At 40.8% G+C, this 17,076-nt stretch overlaps 1 protein-coding gene across 2 annotated transcripts in view; it reads right to left on the reverse strand.

Annotated features, from left to right (window-relative positions):
* The window catches only part of VPS41 (VPS41 subunit of HOPS complex), a 114,247-nt gene that overhangs the window by 64,551 nt on the left and 32,620 nt on the right, over positions 1-17,076 (reverse strand). For both annotated transcript variants that reach the window (XM_048297075.1, XM_048297068.1), the window contains exon 5: positions 3,160-3,234. In XM_048297075.1, the coding sequence (XP_048153032.1) occupies positions 3,160-3,234 (75 nt within the window). The remainder of the gene's footprint in view (positions 1-3,159; positions 3,235-17,076) is intronic.

Genomic DNA, 17,076 nt, shown 5'->3' on the forward strand with positions numbered 1-17,076 from the left:
ACTCTGTTCGTGATGCTCTTAGGCAGCTGGAAAAAGGATTTTATGATTCCACTATATGTTGCTAGTCCTGTCTGGTTTTAAATATCCAGAACCCATCACTCCAGTGAATCCAGACTTAGTTGCTTCTTTACTTCCACGTGTGGAAGAAATAACCAACCTTGAGTGATCAAAAGGCAGAAAAACAAGTCACATTTCTTGAAAAATTATCAGTGTAATACTTCATGGATATTCTTAACATTAATGCTGCTACAGGCATTAGAGATGACACTAAAATACGCAAACACATGGGGTTTCAATATAATTTATATTTCTTCATATAAAAAAAGTTACAAGCCAGAATAAGGGTGCCAATTACATTGCTCTTTTGTAATGACATGAGAGCTTTAGCAAAATCAGGAGTCAAATCCAGGTTTTTCAAGAGAATGTACAATTAACTACAGACAAAACTAACACAAAAACCTAATCTAAAAATCTCCACAATTCTGAAGATGCAAGTCTGCTTCCTGTTCTATTTATTTGAGCACCAAAATTCTTTTACACCCTGACTTTTCAATACCCAGCAGCTAAACTAGAGGGCTGGTGTTGGTTATGATTTCTGCTCCTTTCCATGCCAGTGGTGATCAGCTGTAGCTGAGCTCATTAGAAAGGAAGGTTTTTAAAGAACCAAATGTGCAGTACAGAAGAGCTGCAGTGGCTCCCAAGGCATTTGTTGGACATGTATGACATACATGTGACAGGTTTTGACATTAGGTCTGGATGTTGACTGTCAAGAAGAGGGTCTGTACTGTGAAGAGAATTGTACTGTGCTTCTCTGCTCCCCCCCCAGTCCATATGGCTAGATCAAATCTAGTTTGAGAGTCAGAAAAAAAAAAGTAGTAAACTAAAATATATCAGACAGCAGAACGGATGTGAGGAGGAGGTTCTCATCATAAGGCCTTCCCAAATAGTTTCCACCTCTATCATATTGGATCCACTTTGATACGTGAAAATGCACTCTGCTTATCGCAAAAGAGAACATATCTTCATTAATTGGTAGAACATACTTGCATCAATCCAGCTGACTCAAAATTCCCAGGCCTCTTCATTACATCTGCATTTTTATTTAAAACTGATTTAAGAAAATGAAGCTGTTTTACAGGTCTTTTCCCATGTTTGTTTTTTTTTTAAGGATTTCACCACTTTCATGTATTTGATCAAGCTAATAAAGACTTTGAAACTACTTGTACAAGTGTTTTAGCTTCTTACAATATCAACACTCCTACTGTAGTAAGGAAAGGGCTATAAGGAATGTAAATTTACACTTTTGTTATGACCAGAACCTTGAAGTGCTACATTATCTGGCCAGGAATCTGCCATTTTCTGATACAGTAGCACAACATACAAGTATGTATTTTAATCAGTTTTAAGAGTGGATTATTTCAGAGACATAAGCCTTTCTGGATCATGTGGAAACTCTAACTTCTAAAATACCCACATCTTTCAAATCTCCAGATGAGTTTTTCACAAGTGTAGAATATGGTGAAGCACCAGTGTCCCTGGACTCTATGAATGCAAATATGCTGAATATTGTACTTGTGATACTCCATCCCTGTGGCTGTGGAACTACATTTTTGACTGCCTTGTATAGTATGTAATGTCACACACTGGACCCACAATAGCTATTTCACTAAATGAAGACAGAGTCACCATTTAAAGTATTGAAGTCTTTTCAAACAGAGCCACACCAGAGTAGGTATTATGGATTTTTCAGTATTTCTGAAATTAAATAAGTATATTTAATATTAGTATACAAAAAAATGTATATGGCTTGTAGTCTCCCTGCAGCACAGGTATTTTGAGTCAGTAATCCACAGTCACATCTGAGGAGCCCTTACAGCAACAGCAAGTGCTTGTTTCCCAAAACTATATGAAAACCTAAACCAGCAATGCTAGCTCAACATTTTTACTAGCCTGCACAATTACTGACCCTTGCCTTATCTTGCTTAGACAAATAGGATACTCTTTTGTTTCACACAGGATGTAAAATTCTACAACCACTTTGATAGGCACTAGTATCCCAATTACTGTGTCAAGACATCAAGATACCTCTCAGAACTAAAAGGCCTGGATACACAAACTGGCTGCCTGCCTGTTGAGGGGAAAAAAACCCTATTTGGAATGAAAAAACCCAAATGCATACAGTCTAAAGGGGCTGTTTCCCCATTTTTCCTACTGCAAAATCCAATTGTATTTTAATTTAAAGAACTTCTACTGAATGCAACATTAGGATTACCAACACTCCTCCTCCCCCAAGTCTACCGTATAAGCAATGTTCTCCTGAGTAAGTTGGATATTGAGAAATTGTTTAAATGATTTTTAATGCACTGCGTTTGTATATGGGCATTATATTCGAAAAGAAGCTTAAATACACTCTGTGCATTAGAATTTTATCATTGAAACCAACATTAGAAAATATTGTCGCTGACTGAAAAAACAAAAAGACATTCTTATAAGTGGAAAATCAATCACCAAAACCACTAAATGTCACAGCTCAACATTCCAGAGAAGCACTGATAATTGTTAGTTATACACTACACAAATGATATATGTCCTCAGTCAAGGAAGTAGGTGCCAGTTTTTTAGGAAACTGTACATATATTGATTTTACATTTATTTAATGTGGCTGTTGTAAGACACTTTATTCTTCTGATAAACTATGATTGTTTATCAAAAGATTCTATAATTCAAGAGAAACATTCATAAAGTGTGTGAAAATGAAAACCACCAACCCACAGAAATCAAGCCCACAAAATCCAATTTTGTGGATTTATAGCAGAAAGGCATTAAACTACTGTCTTGCAGGAACAGCAGAATAGTCACTGAAGTAGAACTGGGACAGCAGTAATGATTAAGTTGACATGTCCTCTTGTCACAGCTGTTAATCAGCTTAATAGCAGTTACATTATTGACATTCTTGTAATTACTTTTCCTACAGCATATTTGTGCAAAATATATTTGACTTTAATTTTGAGTATTCAAAGGTGAGCTCAGTTCTCAACATGTATGGCCAAAGTAGTGGTGCTAAATGCAGGAATACACTCCACAGGTTATCACAATTATTCTAGTGTAAAACCAGGACTACCTGTTACCTCAGCAAATATATAAATAGATTTGTTGTACCTTGCCATCTTCTGAGCAAACACCCATGTGCTCTCCACTTTCATCCAGGCTGATCTGATTTATCTTTACTGGGCTCTAGATAAAGAAAATAAAGAAAAAATACTTTTAAAGTTACATCACCAATGACATGCTTTAACATTCCTTGCACTTTGAAAGATTTACATGTTAACAGCTGAACAATGCTTAGTTGCACGAATCAAAAAGCCCTCACAGAGTGGGTATTTCTGTGACAAAGCCAAAAGACAGCCTTCTTTCCAGCCTTTTGCCTAACCCCAAAATTTTGACTTTTTGCAGTTACCTGCCTCAGGGCTCTGGAACTCTCATGAAGTCTCAGGCTCCCAGACCTTAAGCATCTGTGCCTGCATACCACAGCTATTAATTCCCACTATCAAAACTTTGGATAAAATGGGGGTGACCACACAGGCATCAGGGCAACTGAAAACTTTTCTAGTTTGGCCTGATGGCTATGCTGGTAATTATTTATTTATTCAAATTCCTTCTCTTACTTTCATTTTTGGCTTTAATACTATTCTCAGATGTATTAGAAGGTATTGAAGTGCAACATGGGTTTACTCATTCTTAGACAAATACGGAGAAAAGCCTGAAAACTGCCCCAATTTAAGAAATTTTCCCTTCCCTATCCAAACATACTTTTGGTTCTTACCTATGAAGTTAGACAGTATCTGCTACTGTTTACTTAGCTTAAACAGCTATTCATAACTAAGGTACGGCAGACTAACTTATAATTTGAATAACCTGATGCATATCCTCTTAGATACAAAACTGTAGTGGGTTGAACCTGAGTTGATGGACAGTCTTTTAGACTAATGACGCTTCTCACAATTTACATACTTAAACCGCATGGAAAGGCAGGAATTGCCTTTTGTGCTAGCTCGCCTGCTGGAAGGTGGGGGGGCTCCGAGCCTCCAGGCCCTGCCGGGGCCACTGCCCCTTTCCCCCTTTCCCAACGCTGCGGCACAGACTCTGGGTCGCTGGGGGGGGACTGTCCCAGAGCCGCAGGCAGCTAAAACCAGCCATGGACTGCCACAGCTAAACCCATCCAGCGCGGCTCCTGGGGACAGGCGGGTCCCTCTCCTCTCCATGCGGAGCCGGCGGAGTCAACGGGAGCCGGCAGAGCCTCCTGTCTGCAGCCAGCACACTTCGTGCTGAACTGAAGAAGACACCACAAAGCCAGTAAAGGGAGTGAGGCTTTCTCTACCATAAAGCCTGAACAAGAACACTCTTCAACATGGCAGCTTTAGAGTCAGAGAGAAAGAGAAAGTGAGTCACGTGAGACGAAGCTGAAAATGGCGATGGGAGAAAAGAGGGCGGTGCCGTGTTTCTCCCACGTAGCTTAAAAACCTTCTTGCATGCTGTGGTAAGAAACTGTAATACCACAAACTGTTTGTCTCTTTAATCCATTTGAAGTACATGGGGGGATGGAGAATTCACGTGTGGCCTGTGAAGATTGTGAAGAGTGCCTATGCCAGGCTATATAGAAGCAGTGAGAGGCTTTTAGAGACTTGTGGCGAAGAAAGCCTTTGTGTGCAGGCCAAAATAACTCATCCTTAAAAAGATTAATAACCCCATGTGATGGCCCATGTCTTGCAGTGTGAAGGAACTGTGAGATTTTTCATGGGAGAGATGTTTTACACCACAGCAGGTTGATTGTTTCCAGGTGGGTCTGCTGTTGGTGGCAGTTTGAGAACCACGTGCAACTGAAGAAAACCCTTTTTTCCTTAAGCATAAGAGAGAGACTTTCCAAGAACTGCAACACTGACTAATATCCCATGTTCTGTTATCCTTTGTGCGAATTGCGTAAAAGGAGAGAAGTGCTGGAAGGGGGGGGGGGGGGGGGGGGCGGGGGGGAGGTTTGCTTTAATTTCTTGTTATTTCTCTTTACTTTTAATTCTATTAGTAATAAAACTCTTTCATTGTACTGCAACTGTTTAAGGTTTTTGCCTGCTTTACTTTCTCCTAATTCTTATCTCACAGAAGGAAAATAAGTAAGTAATTAATATTTTGAACCAAAACCACTACCCTTAATTGGTGTTTCCGTCCAGGAACGAACTCAACTCACTACAAAAACTCAATCCAATTATATTCAAGTACCAAGAAACTTCTTATGCATCATGATGCTGATTTCCTCTGTAACAAATAGCTCATTTCAAGAATCACTGAAGGATCTTCACACAGATAAGTCTCTCACACTTTTAAGAACAACTTTTCTTATGCTCATAAAACATTGAATGGATTAAACCACAAATTAGATCACTCCTGTGGTTCTGAGCATGATGAAAGAAATCCATCATATGTTTGTGTAAAAATAAAGTGTCACCGGAAGAGCACTGGAGTTGTGGGATCACATTAGATACTACACAACTGTGTCTGAAGTATCGCAGGTCCTTATATATGCTATGGCAGTTGGAATTGCATTAAAAGTACATAATAAGCATATTAAAACACACTGTCCACATGGGCTATCTACAGGAGATAAACAGAGGTGTTCTCACACTCTTTGGAAAGTTTTCCCCCCCATAATCTTTCACACACACAACAAATTCTAACTTAGAGAAAGGAAGCTTTCCTCTCGTCCACCTTGAAAATAATATATGCCCAAATCATATTTTCTAGAAGCTTCTTTATAATAAAGATTGAACAACTGAACACTGCACTGCCATAGTTGCCTGATGAGTTGGGAAAATTACACTGCCCTTTTGCTTTCCTGCTTTCTTGTGTGCAGAATACATAATTCTTGGTCTCACCACAAAATGGCACCTGGAAATATTGCAATTACTGCCTATCACAAAGTGGTCTTTCAACTGTGTGTTGTTTGCAAAGAAGTTCACTGGCAAGGAGGAATTTAAACCAGTTTTCCTCGACTTATGTGCTCCAGAAGTATTTTTGTTGGCCACAGAATGGTTATGCTGAGTTGCTACATTTCAAGATCAGAGGCAAGTGCATGACTAGCAATGCAGGCAGCTGGTGCACATTCCACAGCTGTGCTCCTCCTGTCACATTTAGGGGGGTATCAGCAGAGGAGTACTCAAGCCCATCAACCTGATGGTGTGGCCAACATCCTTGTAAAAGCTCTGTTCTCAGATGTTACACACAGATTGGCTAATTCTAAGACTGAAGGATGCTGAGTAAGGCAAGATACATCAGTTGGCAGTCTGACTTTCTAGAAGCTTCATAACCAGCATGTCCTTTTATTCCTGCCTTGCCTTGAAAAATGCCTTTCTAAATTTCTGTTTTGCTCATCAAGGTGCAAGAGAAGACTTTGCCTCCATCTAGGGGTGGGCATGGGGAAAAAGCCAGCACATCTGCACCGTTCCCTCTACAACCAGGAACACCTCCGGCCCTCTGAAAGAACAAGTATAGAAAGCTTAACTGAGTTTATCATGGAAGTGGCATGGGTTTTTTGTTCTGGGCTGCATCTAAGTTGCCATTGCCACAACTTTCTCGCTAAGTTTCTTCTCTTCTTTTGTTACTTTTCAATTGCAAAGACAAAACATCTGTCTTCAATAGTCCAGTCTTGGCACAAGGTCGTGCACTAAGGTACAGCATTCAACTGGTCATGTTCCTCTCATTAGTCGAGCACCTACATCCACCATCAGGCTGACATTACAGCAACAGCAGATCTGGCAGCACTCCAGTGTGATGGGCCTTGTTGGAGACACTACTGCAACAAAACCCAAGACAAAAAGACACAAAACAGGAACCACCAAAAGAGCTGACAGCTCAATACTACAGTCCACACTGTTCCTATTTTCCTGTCAAATGACTTTGATAAAGTTTGACTCTGAAAAAATGAAGTGTAGAAACCAGGCAAAGTGGACTATGTAAGCTATCTTCCCATAAAAATTGAAAACGAGGATCAGGATGATGGAATTTATCTGCTGTGCTGTGGTTTGAAAGCCATAGGGCAATACTTTGGAGATTAAATGTGTGATTGTACTCAGATAATTAACAGTGCCCACAAGGCAAAACCCCTCCTGCAGGATACTAAGGATAACAGGAAGGACTTCTGTAGGTATGTAGCACACAGAAGAAAGACCAGGGATAATGTGGAATAACAGGATAATATCTTGAAAAAAATGGGAGACCTGGCTACCCTGGACAAAGAGAAGGCTGAGGTTCTCAATGACTTCGGTGCCTCTGTCTTCAATGGCAAGTGCTTCAGCCATGCCACCCAAGTCGAGAAAGGCAGATCCAGGAACTGTGAGGATAAAGATCCTGAGCCTCCTGTAGGAGAGGATCAGATTCGAGACCATCTAAGGAACCTGAATGTGCACAAGTCCATGGGACCCAATGAGGTTCATCTGTGGGTCCTGAGGGAGCTGGCAGACAAAGTTGCTGAGCCACGATCCATCATTTTGAAAAATCATGGCAGTCAGGTGAAGTCTCTGATGACCAGAAAAAGGGAAATGTAACCCCATTTTTATAAAGGAGAAAGTGGAAGTCCCAGGGAACTACGGACCAGTCAGTCTCACCTCTGTGCCAGGCAAGGTCACTGAGCAGATTCTACTGGAAAGCATGCTAAGGCACCTGGCTAACAAAGAGGTGGCTGGTAACAGCCAAAATGGTTTTACAAGCGGACAATCATGCCTGACAAATCTGGTGTCCTTCTGTGACACAGCTACAGTGTTGGCGGACAGGGGCAGAGCAACTGACATTGTCTACCTGGACGTAATGCAAAGTGTTTCACACTCCTGCACGACATCCTTGTCTCCAGATTGGAGAGACAGAGATTTGATGGGTGGACCACTCACTCAGTGGATACAGAACTCACTGGATAGCCACACACACAGAGTTTTGGTCAACTGCTCATTGTCCATGTGGAGACCAGTGATGAGCGGTGTCCTGCAGTAATGCAGTTCTGTGCTCGCTGCACGAGCTCTGGCGTGCCCCAGGTCAGAGAGAGTCCAGCTGCGCTACTTCTGCCCGTCGCAGAAGTGACTCTGGCATCAGGAAAAGGGCTGCTGGCTGAGCTAGCTAGCTGGCTTCTTTGCAGAGGGAATACGGCAGGAGCTGATGGTATCGGCTCACGTTAGCTCAGAGACAAAGGAAGAGAGAGGCTGTTCAGGTCTGGCTTCTAACAGGTTTATTGTTAGAAGTTTCGCAACCTGAACAAGCTCTGAAGGGATGGAATGCGATGGGATCCTTCCCCGAGGCTTGTCCTCAGTTTTATAGGGAATTTGAAAACCGTGGTGAAAGGGGAAAACAACCAATGAGTTACAAGCCAGGGGGAGGATACAATTTAACAAGAACCACTGGGGGAAACCGAGAGGCGGGGTTATAATAGAGAACCAATGAACAACTGAGTAACCGAGAATTTTCCCGACCCAGGGGAGGCAGCTTGTACGCAGGTGCCGCCCAGGGAGGGTGCATCTTAGGCTTCTGAGCCGCCCCTCAACCCACCCTCTGAATCTGCCTCTTTGGGAAACTCGATCCAGGGGAGGGGCTGAGATTGATTGGCATCTCACTGCCCCAGCCCCACAGTGGGCTGGGTCATAGCAACACTTCAGGGGTCCATACTGGGGCCGATACTGTTCAACATCTTTGTTGGTGACATGGACAGTGGGACCAACTGCACCCTCAGCAAGTTCATTGATAACACCAGACTGTGTGGTGCAATTGGCAAGATGGAGGGAAGAGATAATGGCATCCAGAGGGACCTTGACAGGCTTGAGATGTGGACTGAAGCAAACCTCGTGTAGTTCAACAAAGCAAAGCGCAAGGTCCTACATCCGGGTCACGGCAATCCCAGACACACCAATGGGTTGGGCAGAGAAGTGATTGAGAGCAGCCCTGAGGAGAAAGACTTGGAGTTGACAAGTGATGAAAAACTCGACATGAGCCAGCTGTGTGTGCTCACAGCCCAGAAAGCCAATCAAATCCTGGGCTGCATCACAAGGAGTGTGGCCATCAGGTCAAAGAAGGTGATTCTGCCCCTCTACTCTGCTCACATGAGATCCCACCTGGAGTACTGTGCACAGTTCTGGTGTCCCCAACATAAGAAAGACCTGGAACTGTTGGAGCAAGTCCAGAGGAGGGCCATGAAGTTTGTAAGAGGATTGGAGCACCTTCCCTATGAACACAGGCTGAGAAAGCCAAGGCTGTTCAGCCTGGAGAAGAGAAGGTTGCATGGAGACCTCATGGCAAACTTCCAGTATGTGAAAGTGACCTACAGGGGAGCTGGAGAGGGACTTCTTCATCAGGAACTGCAAAGATAGGACAAGGAGTAGTAAGTACAAATTGAAAAAGGGGAAGTTTAGCTTAGACATTAAGAAGAAATTATATACTGTGAGTGTGGTGAGACACTAAACAGTTTGTCCAGAGAAGTTGTGGATGTCCTTGCCCTGACAGTGTTCAAAGCCAGGCTGAGTAAGGCCTTGAGCAACTTGGTCTAGGGGGAGGTGCCCCTGCCCATGGCAGGGGGGATTAGGACTACATAATCTTTACACTCTAACCACTTAACATTCTATGATTCTAAGATTCTAGAATGTTGTCAGTGTGTTTGCATTTTTCCCACATTCAAAATTGTGCACAATACTTCCAAACTTGTTCTATTGTTAAACAGAAATTTGATGATACAGTATTTCATAACAGCATATATAACTAGCACTTTGTTACAAGCTTTCTGCATGCCCAACACCTCTATCAGTTGCTATTAACTTTTTCTTTCTCCTATGACTTTTTTCCTTTTTGTCTACACCATACACAGATGACAATCAGGGAAAACAACTAAATTCAACTAAAAGAGACCTGCTCATTTACACTAATCTCCTGCTAAGTTTCAATAGGAAATGACATACACAAGGCGAAGCAAACACAGAGTAAATTTTTTTCAGCACTCAAGTCAAACTAGCACAAACTAGACTATTAGCCTGCTCATTGACTTTACAATTCAGAACTTTCTGTGGAGCTCAGAAAGTGATGATAGACCATGAACAGTCCAGGCTGAATATTACATGCATTTAAAAATGAAGTTTCAGGAAGAACTGCTAATGCCAGAATCTTCTTGTTCAGAGTTAAATAACAGTCAAGCCTATGACTCCAGAGCTATGTTCTACTGGAAAGCTGTTTGAGAACTCTTTAAGATCTCAAACTATCCCGGAGATGAGAAAGAAAAGACCAGAGATAAAATTGGTACATATATTATCTAAACCAAAGTGTTTCTTCTAGAATCAGCTCCAATTCTTTTCATAATCATCATCTGTTTAAATACACTTCTGTGCCAGTCAGCAAAGCTACTTACCATTTCAGAATTAATTTGCATTTATACCTTATCAATACTCCGTGGATAATTCTGAAATTTCAGAAAGGAGGAACACGAATAATATTGTGGGTCACCCCCCTCACCCTGCTTTTGTTTTTCATTTTTTTATTAAATGTTAAAAAATCGGGCACAGAGTTTCAACTGCCTTTCCCTTGTAGTTTTTTTAAAGCTTTTTCCAGCTAACCCACTGAAAAGTTTATTTGCCTGACAAAAGGAAACAGGCTTTGGATTTTGCAGTAAAGGAATAAATGCCCCTCCTGCAAGATCTACCTTTACATGTCTACAGAAGACAAAGAATCACTCAAGATTAGAGAAGACACAGGTAGTCACTAACTCATCATAATTTGAAGGACTGATTATTTAATACAGTTGGAACGATGATATGCACTGGAGTTTGGTCAGTTGACTGTTTTAAAGGTATTTCAAATGGGTGTTGAAAAAACCTGTAAAATGTACAAGAATCTAAAATTTAGAACATATAATCCATGTTAATATCACTCAGTTAAGAGATTATCTAATCTTAAACCTCATGTCATAAAACCAGAGGAAGCTGTATATAAAACGTTGAAAAGGCTATTTGTTATTTTACTAGCACTATATCGGGTAATCTTTTTTTTACCTAATCAGGACCCCTAGCATTAGGCCAATCAAGTAAAAACGCACAACTACTTTGTGATCAGAATGATACTTCCAGTACTGTATAAATGATAATAATACACATTGTATTTCTCAAGCAACATAATTCAAATCGGGCAAGAAGGAGGATCCTGTTAGTTAGGAATGGAAATACACTTAAGTGATTTACCTGAGAACAGCTTCAGAATTTAACACACTGTAGAAGTACCAGCAAAGAAGGAAGAAATACCTTCCACTGAATTTCCATTATCTGCAGTTTTCTTTCTGATGGAGACATGTTTGGAATTCTGGACAACGTAAGTAAGTTTGACTGTTCAAAATCAATAATGTCAAGCTGACACTATAGAACAAAAAAAATGTTACCTTAATGGATGAAAAAGAAGGTTAGGGAGCAGGAGAGAAAGCTAGCAGACACCTTGCACATAGAGATCTAAATACATGGTTTTGCAAAATCCTGAATTTAAAGGAAAGAAAAATCAAATATCTAGCAGCAAATGTACTTCATGTGATAATCAATCACCTAATGTAAAATTCTTGAAATAAATGCTCTTACTATGGATTAAGTCAGCTCTTCAATTAGGAGTAAATTCACGGCCACTCAGAAAGCTTCTTTTAATTGTGTTCTTTGTGGCAACTCCTCCTCTCCTGACACTTATCATCAACCCACCTTATACAATCAGTCCCCCAATGGTGAACCTGAGAAATCAATCTGCTAATGTATAATTTGTAAAGCTCCACAGACTAACAAATGGATAATTGATTCTTTCACAAATGCTGCATCCCAATGGATACGAAGTGGATGAACATGAAACATAAGACTGGATTTCACTCCAATTCTGTGAGAAATGCAGTATTTACAAGCTAGGAATCTAAACGTTTTAATAGTTGTCTGTGACTTCATGCCTTTTAGCCATGGTTACGAGGCAAGCCACATGCACATGAGGAGTGTGAAAAGCAAAGCAGTGTTCAATCATACTTACAGCAAAGCTCATTTTACTTCAAGAGGTTCCCATCACTCTAAAACCCCCTTAATCAGTGCTTTCATCCACTCTTTTTCAAGAATTTTCAGAAACTTTTCCTAAATGAATTTAAGCATTATTATTTATCTGTGTGTGAGGAGCCAATTTAGTTTTGATTTGTCTCAACACTGATTGTCAGAAGCACATGGGGGAGGGGTTGCACATGTGCCACGTGCAGGAGGCAGCTAGAAGAAGCCTTGTCTCTGAGAGGACTTCACCAAGCAACACCTCACATGGGCCAGGCAGTCAGCAGCAGACACTGAACTCCCCAGAGGGCCTTCTCCAATCGGATGGCGAAAGGTCTCTACCAATGGATGCAGTGGGACATTGGACTGCGCCAATGGTCTCCTGCCAGCAGCCAGACTCTGGGAGGAGCCAGAAGGCATAAAAGGTAACTCCACTACATGCTCTGGGGGGATTTGGAGATGGTGGTTTTTGCTTTTGGGGGCTTTTTGCGGCTTTTTGGAGACTTGTCTTTTGGCCGGGACTTGTTTTTTTGCTTTGGCTTCAGCCTGCTGAGGGACTTGCCACTGTTCCCTGGGACTTGCTGCTGCTTGTCGCTGTGCCTGCCTTTTGGCTGTCCTGCCCTCGCTGGCTCTTGCTCGACCTCGCGCCTGTCCTGCCTCCCTGTGTCCCTGACCGCCGCCCTGCCGCTTCCCCCCCGCGTCCTTGCCTGGGCTGCCTGCATCCAACCCTGCCGCGCTGATCCAGCCCACCCCGCCGCCTGACCGTGACCCTGTCCAGGGTCCCGGACCTCCGATCCGAGAGCCTACTCACAGCGTGTCCGGGCGCCCGTCGCAACTCCTTTTTCTTTTTGTTTTTTCGTTACCAATAAACGGTTCTCAGATACAACATTTGCCTCGTTCGGCTTAATTTCGTTCCTGACCACCCATTTCTAAAACAACTCCTCGCAGTTTCCCTCAGTGGAATGCAACACTGTGCATACACACACACATCCATACTCACAGCAGACAAACATCTAAACATCTTTTCTGCTACATGAGTATCAATCTGGATCTGCATAATGATTAAGTAGCTGTTCCCCATACTAAGGCAGATTGTATGTACACAGTTGAATTGTAATTAAAAAACTGTCTCCTACAAGTGCCTCTTTTTCATTTATTCATGTTTCATCTGCATGCCATTCACATAAACAAGCATGTAAAGCTCCAATGATTAATCAACCCACGGTTTTATATGTTAGTCTACTGGAGTATGGACCACCATTTTTATATTTGTATTATTTCCACCATGGTGGAGGTATCCAAGTGTAAAGTACTGATTTTCAAACAGAAACCACCTCAGTTACTGCCATAATTAAGCTAAGATCCTCACAAAATACAAGCCTTGCTCTAGGTAGGATGAGGAACTTGCTTTGAAAAGCTCCCCAAATCCTCAGCAATAGCTAAGCACAAGTGTATTACATGTTGTGTGTCCCATCTGTTTTGACTTCAAAACACTCATACCCGAAGATCTCTTGTATTGAGGAATTATCTTTAAAAAGAAACTGAACCCATGCATTTTTCTTGCACCAATTACTGTAGTGTCACACTGACTTACATGTATTTTGCATATTTGTAGAATTTTATTGATACAGCAGAAGCAAAAGCAACTCAAAACACGAATTCTGATGCTGTATCATATTTACCTATAAAAAGACAGAAGTATACACATACCTATGTGTTTACTCATAGCTGAGAAACAAAGCACAATTACACAAAGGTTTAAATTGAAAAGGCAGCTGTAGAAGTTACAGAAAAAGATGTTCATCACTGCCTGCAATGAAGTAGTATACGCTGAATTCACAACACTTAGAAGTTTCATTTGCTGAAAGTTTACTAATATCCACGCCAAAGAGGTTTAGTTGAACAATACTAGTAATTCTGGTAAGTGAGAATTCTTGCTCCATTGCATTTCCTATAACACTCTCGAATCTGTCATTCTCCAAATGAAAAATGGGAGATTATGTTGGTTAGAAGAAAAGGGTGGGGGGAGGACTCGGGAGAGTGACAAGGTCTGGGACACAGAACAATAACAACATTAACTTTTATTTTGTCTGCAGGAAGGCAGACCTTGCCTACAAAAAACAAAGATCTCAAAAGCTTGTCAAAAACTAAGGGAATATGAGGACAAGAAATCTCTCATAGTCTAAGACAGTGAGAAAGAACAAAAAGCCTACAGTGATTTCAGTATTTTCCACATCAGTGAATCCCTTAACCTTGTTTGTCAACTGCAGGGACTAAGATGAAAAAAAATATCCAAGGAAAAAAAAATATTAACAAGGGATTTCCCTAAATCTCTAGTAGTTACTAGATAATCAGAATGCTTGTTTAGGAATGATGGAACTATTACCAAAACCAAATCTATATTTGAAAACCTAGACTGCTTCCTAGCAGAATTGAACTGTTAGCTAATTCCTGGTGGATCCAAAGAAGAATCTCTCTTTGAAAATGCCTGTAGGGTTTTCCTCCTTCAGTCCTATAAAACTTACATTCATATTTTATTTTCTATTCTCTGCATTCTACGCCTTTGTTTTTCACAGGCATCATTATATAACAAAGAAATATAAGTTTTCTTATTTAGTATTTTTCCTCTTCAGTAAAAAAATAAGACAAAATAGGGAGAAGAAAGGGGGTTTTATTTACTTTGGGTTTAGGCCAGAACATGTTTTTCTGGCCTTTTGCTTGCAGGCTGCACCTTAAGGAAGTAACAGGATTGCCTTGTTCCTTTTCTTCATGTTTTCATTGTAAGGTGTTCCTCAAGTTCCTAAGCCTTCCCCTACTTCTTTGTTGGTATCTGTGTATTAAAGCCATCTGAGAATATGAAGCAATATTCCCCATCACACACCCATGGGGAAGGCTGAAGTACATAGGGGAAGGGCTGAGGAAGGTCTGCTGGTGATAAATATACCTTCCTTGGAAAACCCAACACCCCTTGGGGAGAAAAACTATTCCAGGCAATGTGGAGGTTCACCTCACCCATTTCTCTAACTGCTTTCTTTTCAGAATAGTTTGCCAAACACAATGAACTTGTGAGAATTCATCTTTAAATACAAACATTCAAGAGAGGCTACTGAATTATTAAAATGGGATTTAAAGAACAATCCCCAAAGCACATCTAAAACTCTGAGGATGTAACTTAAGGGGCACTTTCACTGCTTGTTTCTAACAGAATACCACCACCACTGTCATTAATGTATTTAATAGAATTTTGTAGAATTCCATCCTTGAAGTGGAAAGTATGAAATTTTACTCCATTTCTTGATAAGCCACCTTTCCACATAAGCCATAGAGACATTAATAATGAAAAAGGCCAAGCAGGTCATACAGTGTAAGTTCTTGTCAGGAGAGGTTTTCTTTTTAGAGATTATTTTATTGGTGCTTCCATCAAACAACTTTTAAAGAAGCAAAGGGGCTGTTAACTATTCTGCTCAGGGCTCATGCACTGTTGTGCCAATATAATTTCCAGAAAGGTTTTCTAAACAGCCATGATGCTCATCCCACTCTCTGACCTAACAAAAGATAGAGGACATCACCACATGGAGCCTAGAAACCCTGTTTCTCCACACATTCCACATATGGCCATTATTTTCTTCATAGTTCTCTTTTTTCTATAAACGAAAAACTGCAGTAAGTACTTTCCCCAGTTATTTTAGCTTGTCAACCACTCCACTACAGACAATGATCCAAACTCAGTGGCTACTGAAATCAGTGAAAAGATCTCCACTGATGGAATCGGACAGATGCAGAAGTATTATAAGGGAATGAACTCCCTTTCCTGGCTGAGAACAACATAAGTAATCATATTCCTGGCATAGTTAAATATTACACTGGGTGATCAATGTTCAAGTTCAGCCAACACCTACACCTAGAGTGTCATTTTCCCTTGTAAACTTTGAGTTATCAACACTGATACAGACTGGCATAAGTCAAAGCTATATGCAATAATAAACACATTTTCTGATTACTGAAAGCACTGTATTCTCTTTGGACACCAACTCTGGAACCTTCTTTATTTGCAATTATAAACATCTGGGAAAGTCTCACAAGTCCACCAGAGATACTCAGCAACAGTCAGTGGTGGGTATCTGATTCTTGACAGGATCCTAAAAACATATGCAAACCAAAAAGATGGAGATAGAGAGTACTCACACAAGTAGAAACTGTGTATTATGAAGTGCACGGTAACTTACTGTAAGCAGTATACTGTATGCCATACCCTCATTGTGACAGTAAGATAGGGAAAGCTAAATATGAAGATGAATTGATCCTGTGCAAGTTCCTCAATGCATTTACATACAAAGAGGCTCTATTTCAGTACCAGTGAAGTGTAGACTCGATTGCATATAATAAACTTTATTTAAAGTGGATCAAAAAAGCAAACAGATTCATTCACTCCATCTTTACACTGCTCACATTTCAAAGCTCCTTTTCATAAAACTGCCAAGACCTGCCACAACTAGACTTCATTTAGCAGCCAGTTTAGGATTACAGTGGTGAACCTTCCACCTCTGTGTCAGAGGACACTGAGTGAAACTAACTTCTTCAGCAGCACCTCAGTGGAGATGGCCAGCTTGACAGTAGATAGTTTTCTCAGCAGCCACTCTGAGGGTATTAACACCAGATACTGGTCAAATTTGGACTGTACATGTTTAGTATTCCATCATGAGTGTAATAAACAAAGTGCTGTACACATTGACACGTCTTTTAAAACAAATAAGTCTCATCCTTCAGACAGGAATATTTGTTAGAATTTTTAAATTGATCAATAATATCCTCCCCCATGGGAAAAACTACTTGGTTTTGCCTTCATGTTTTGTTCATCATATATGCCCTGTTATGTCATTATGTATTTTTAATAGTACTGTATTTTTATTGTTAATGGAAACAAAGGTCTGTAGCTCTATCATTAATGTCAACTAGTATAAAAAACATTGTCCTCCAGAACTCAGTCTTTCTAACTAGGAAAACATTTTCTGAT

This window comes from Corvus hawaiiensis, chromosome 1 (assembly GCF_020740725.1).
Source record: "Corvus hawaiiensis isolate bCorHaw1 chromosome 1, bCorHaw1.pri.cur, whole genome shotgun sequence".
Taxonomy (NCBI): Eukaryota; Metazoa; Chordata; class Aves; order Passeriformes; family Corvidae; genus Corvus; species Corvus hawaiiensis.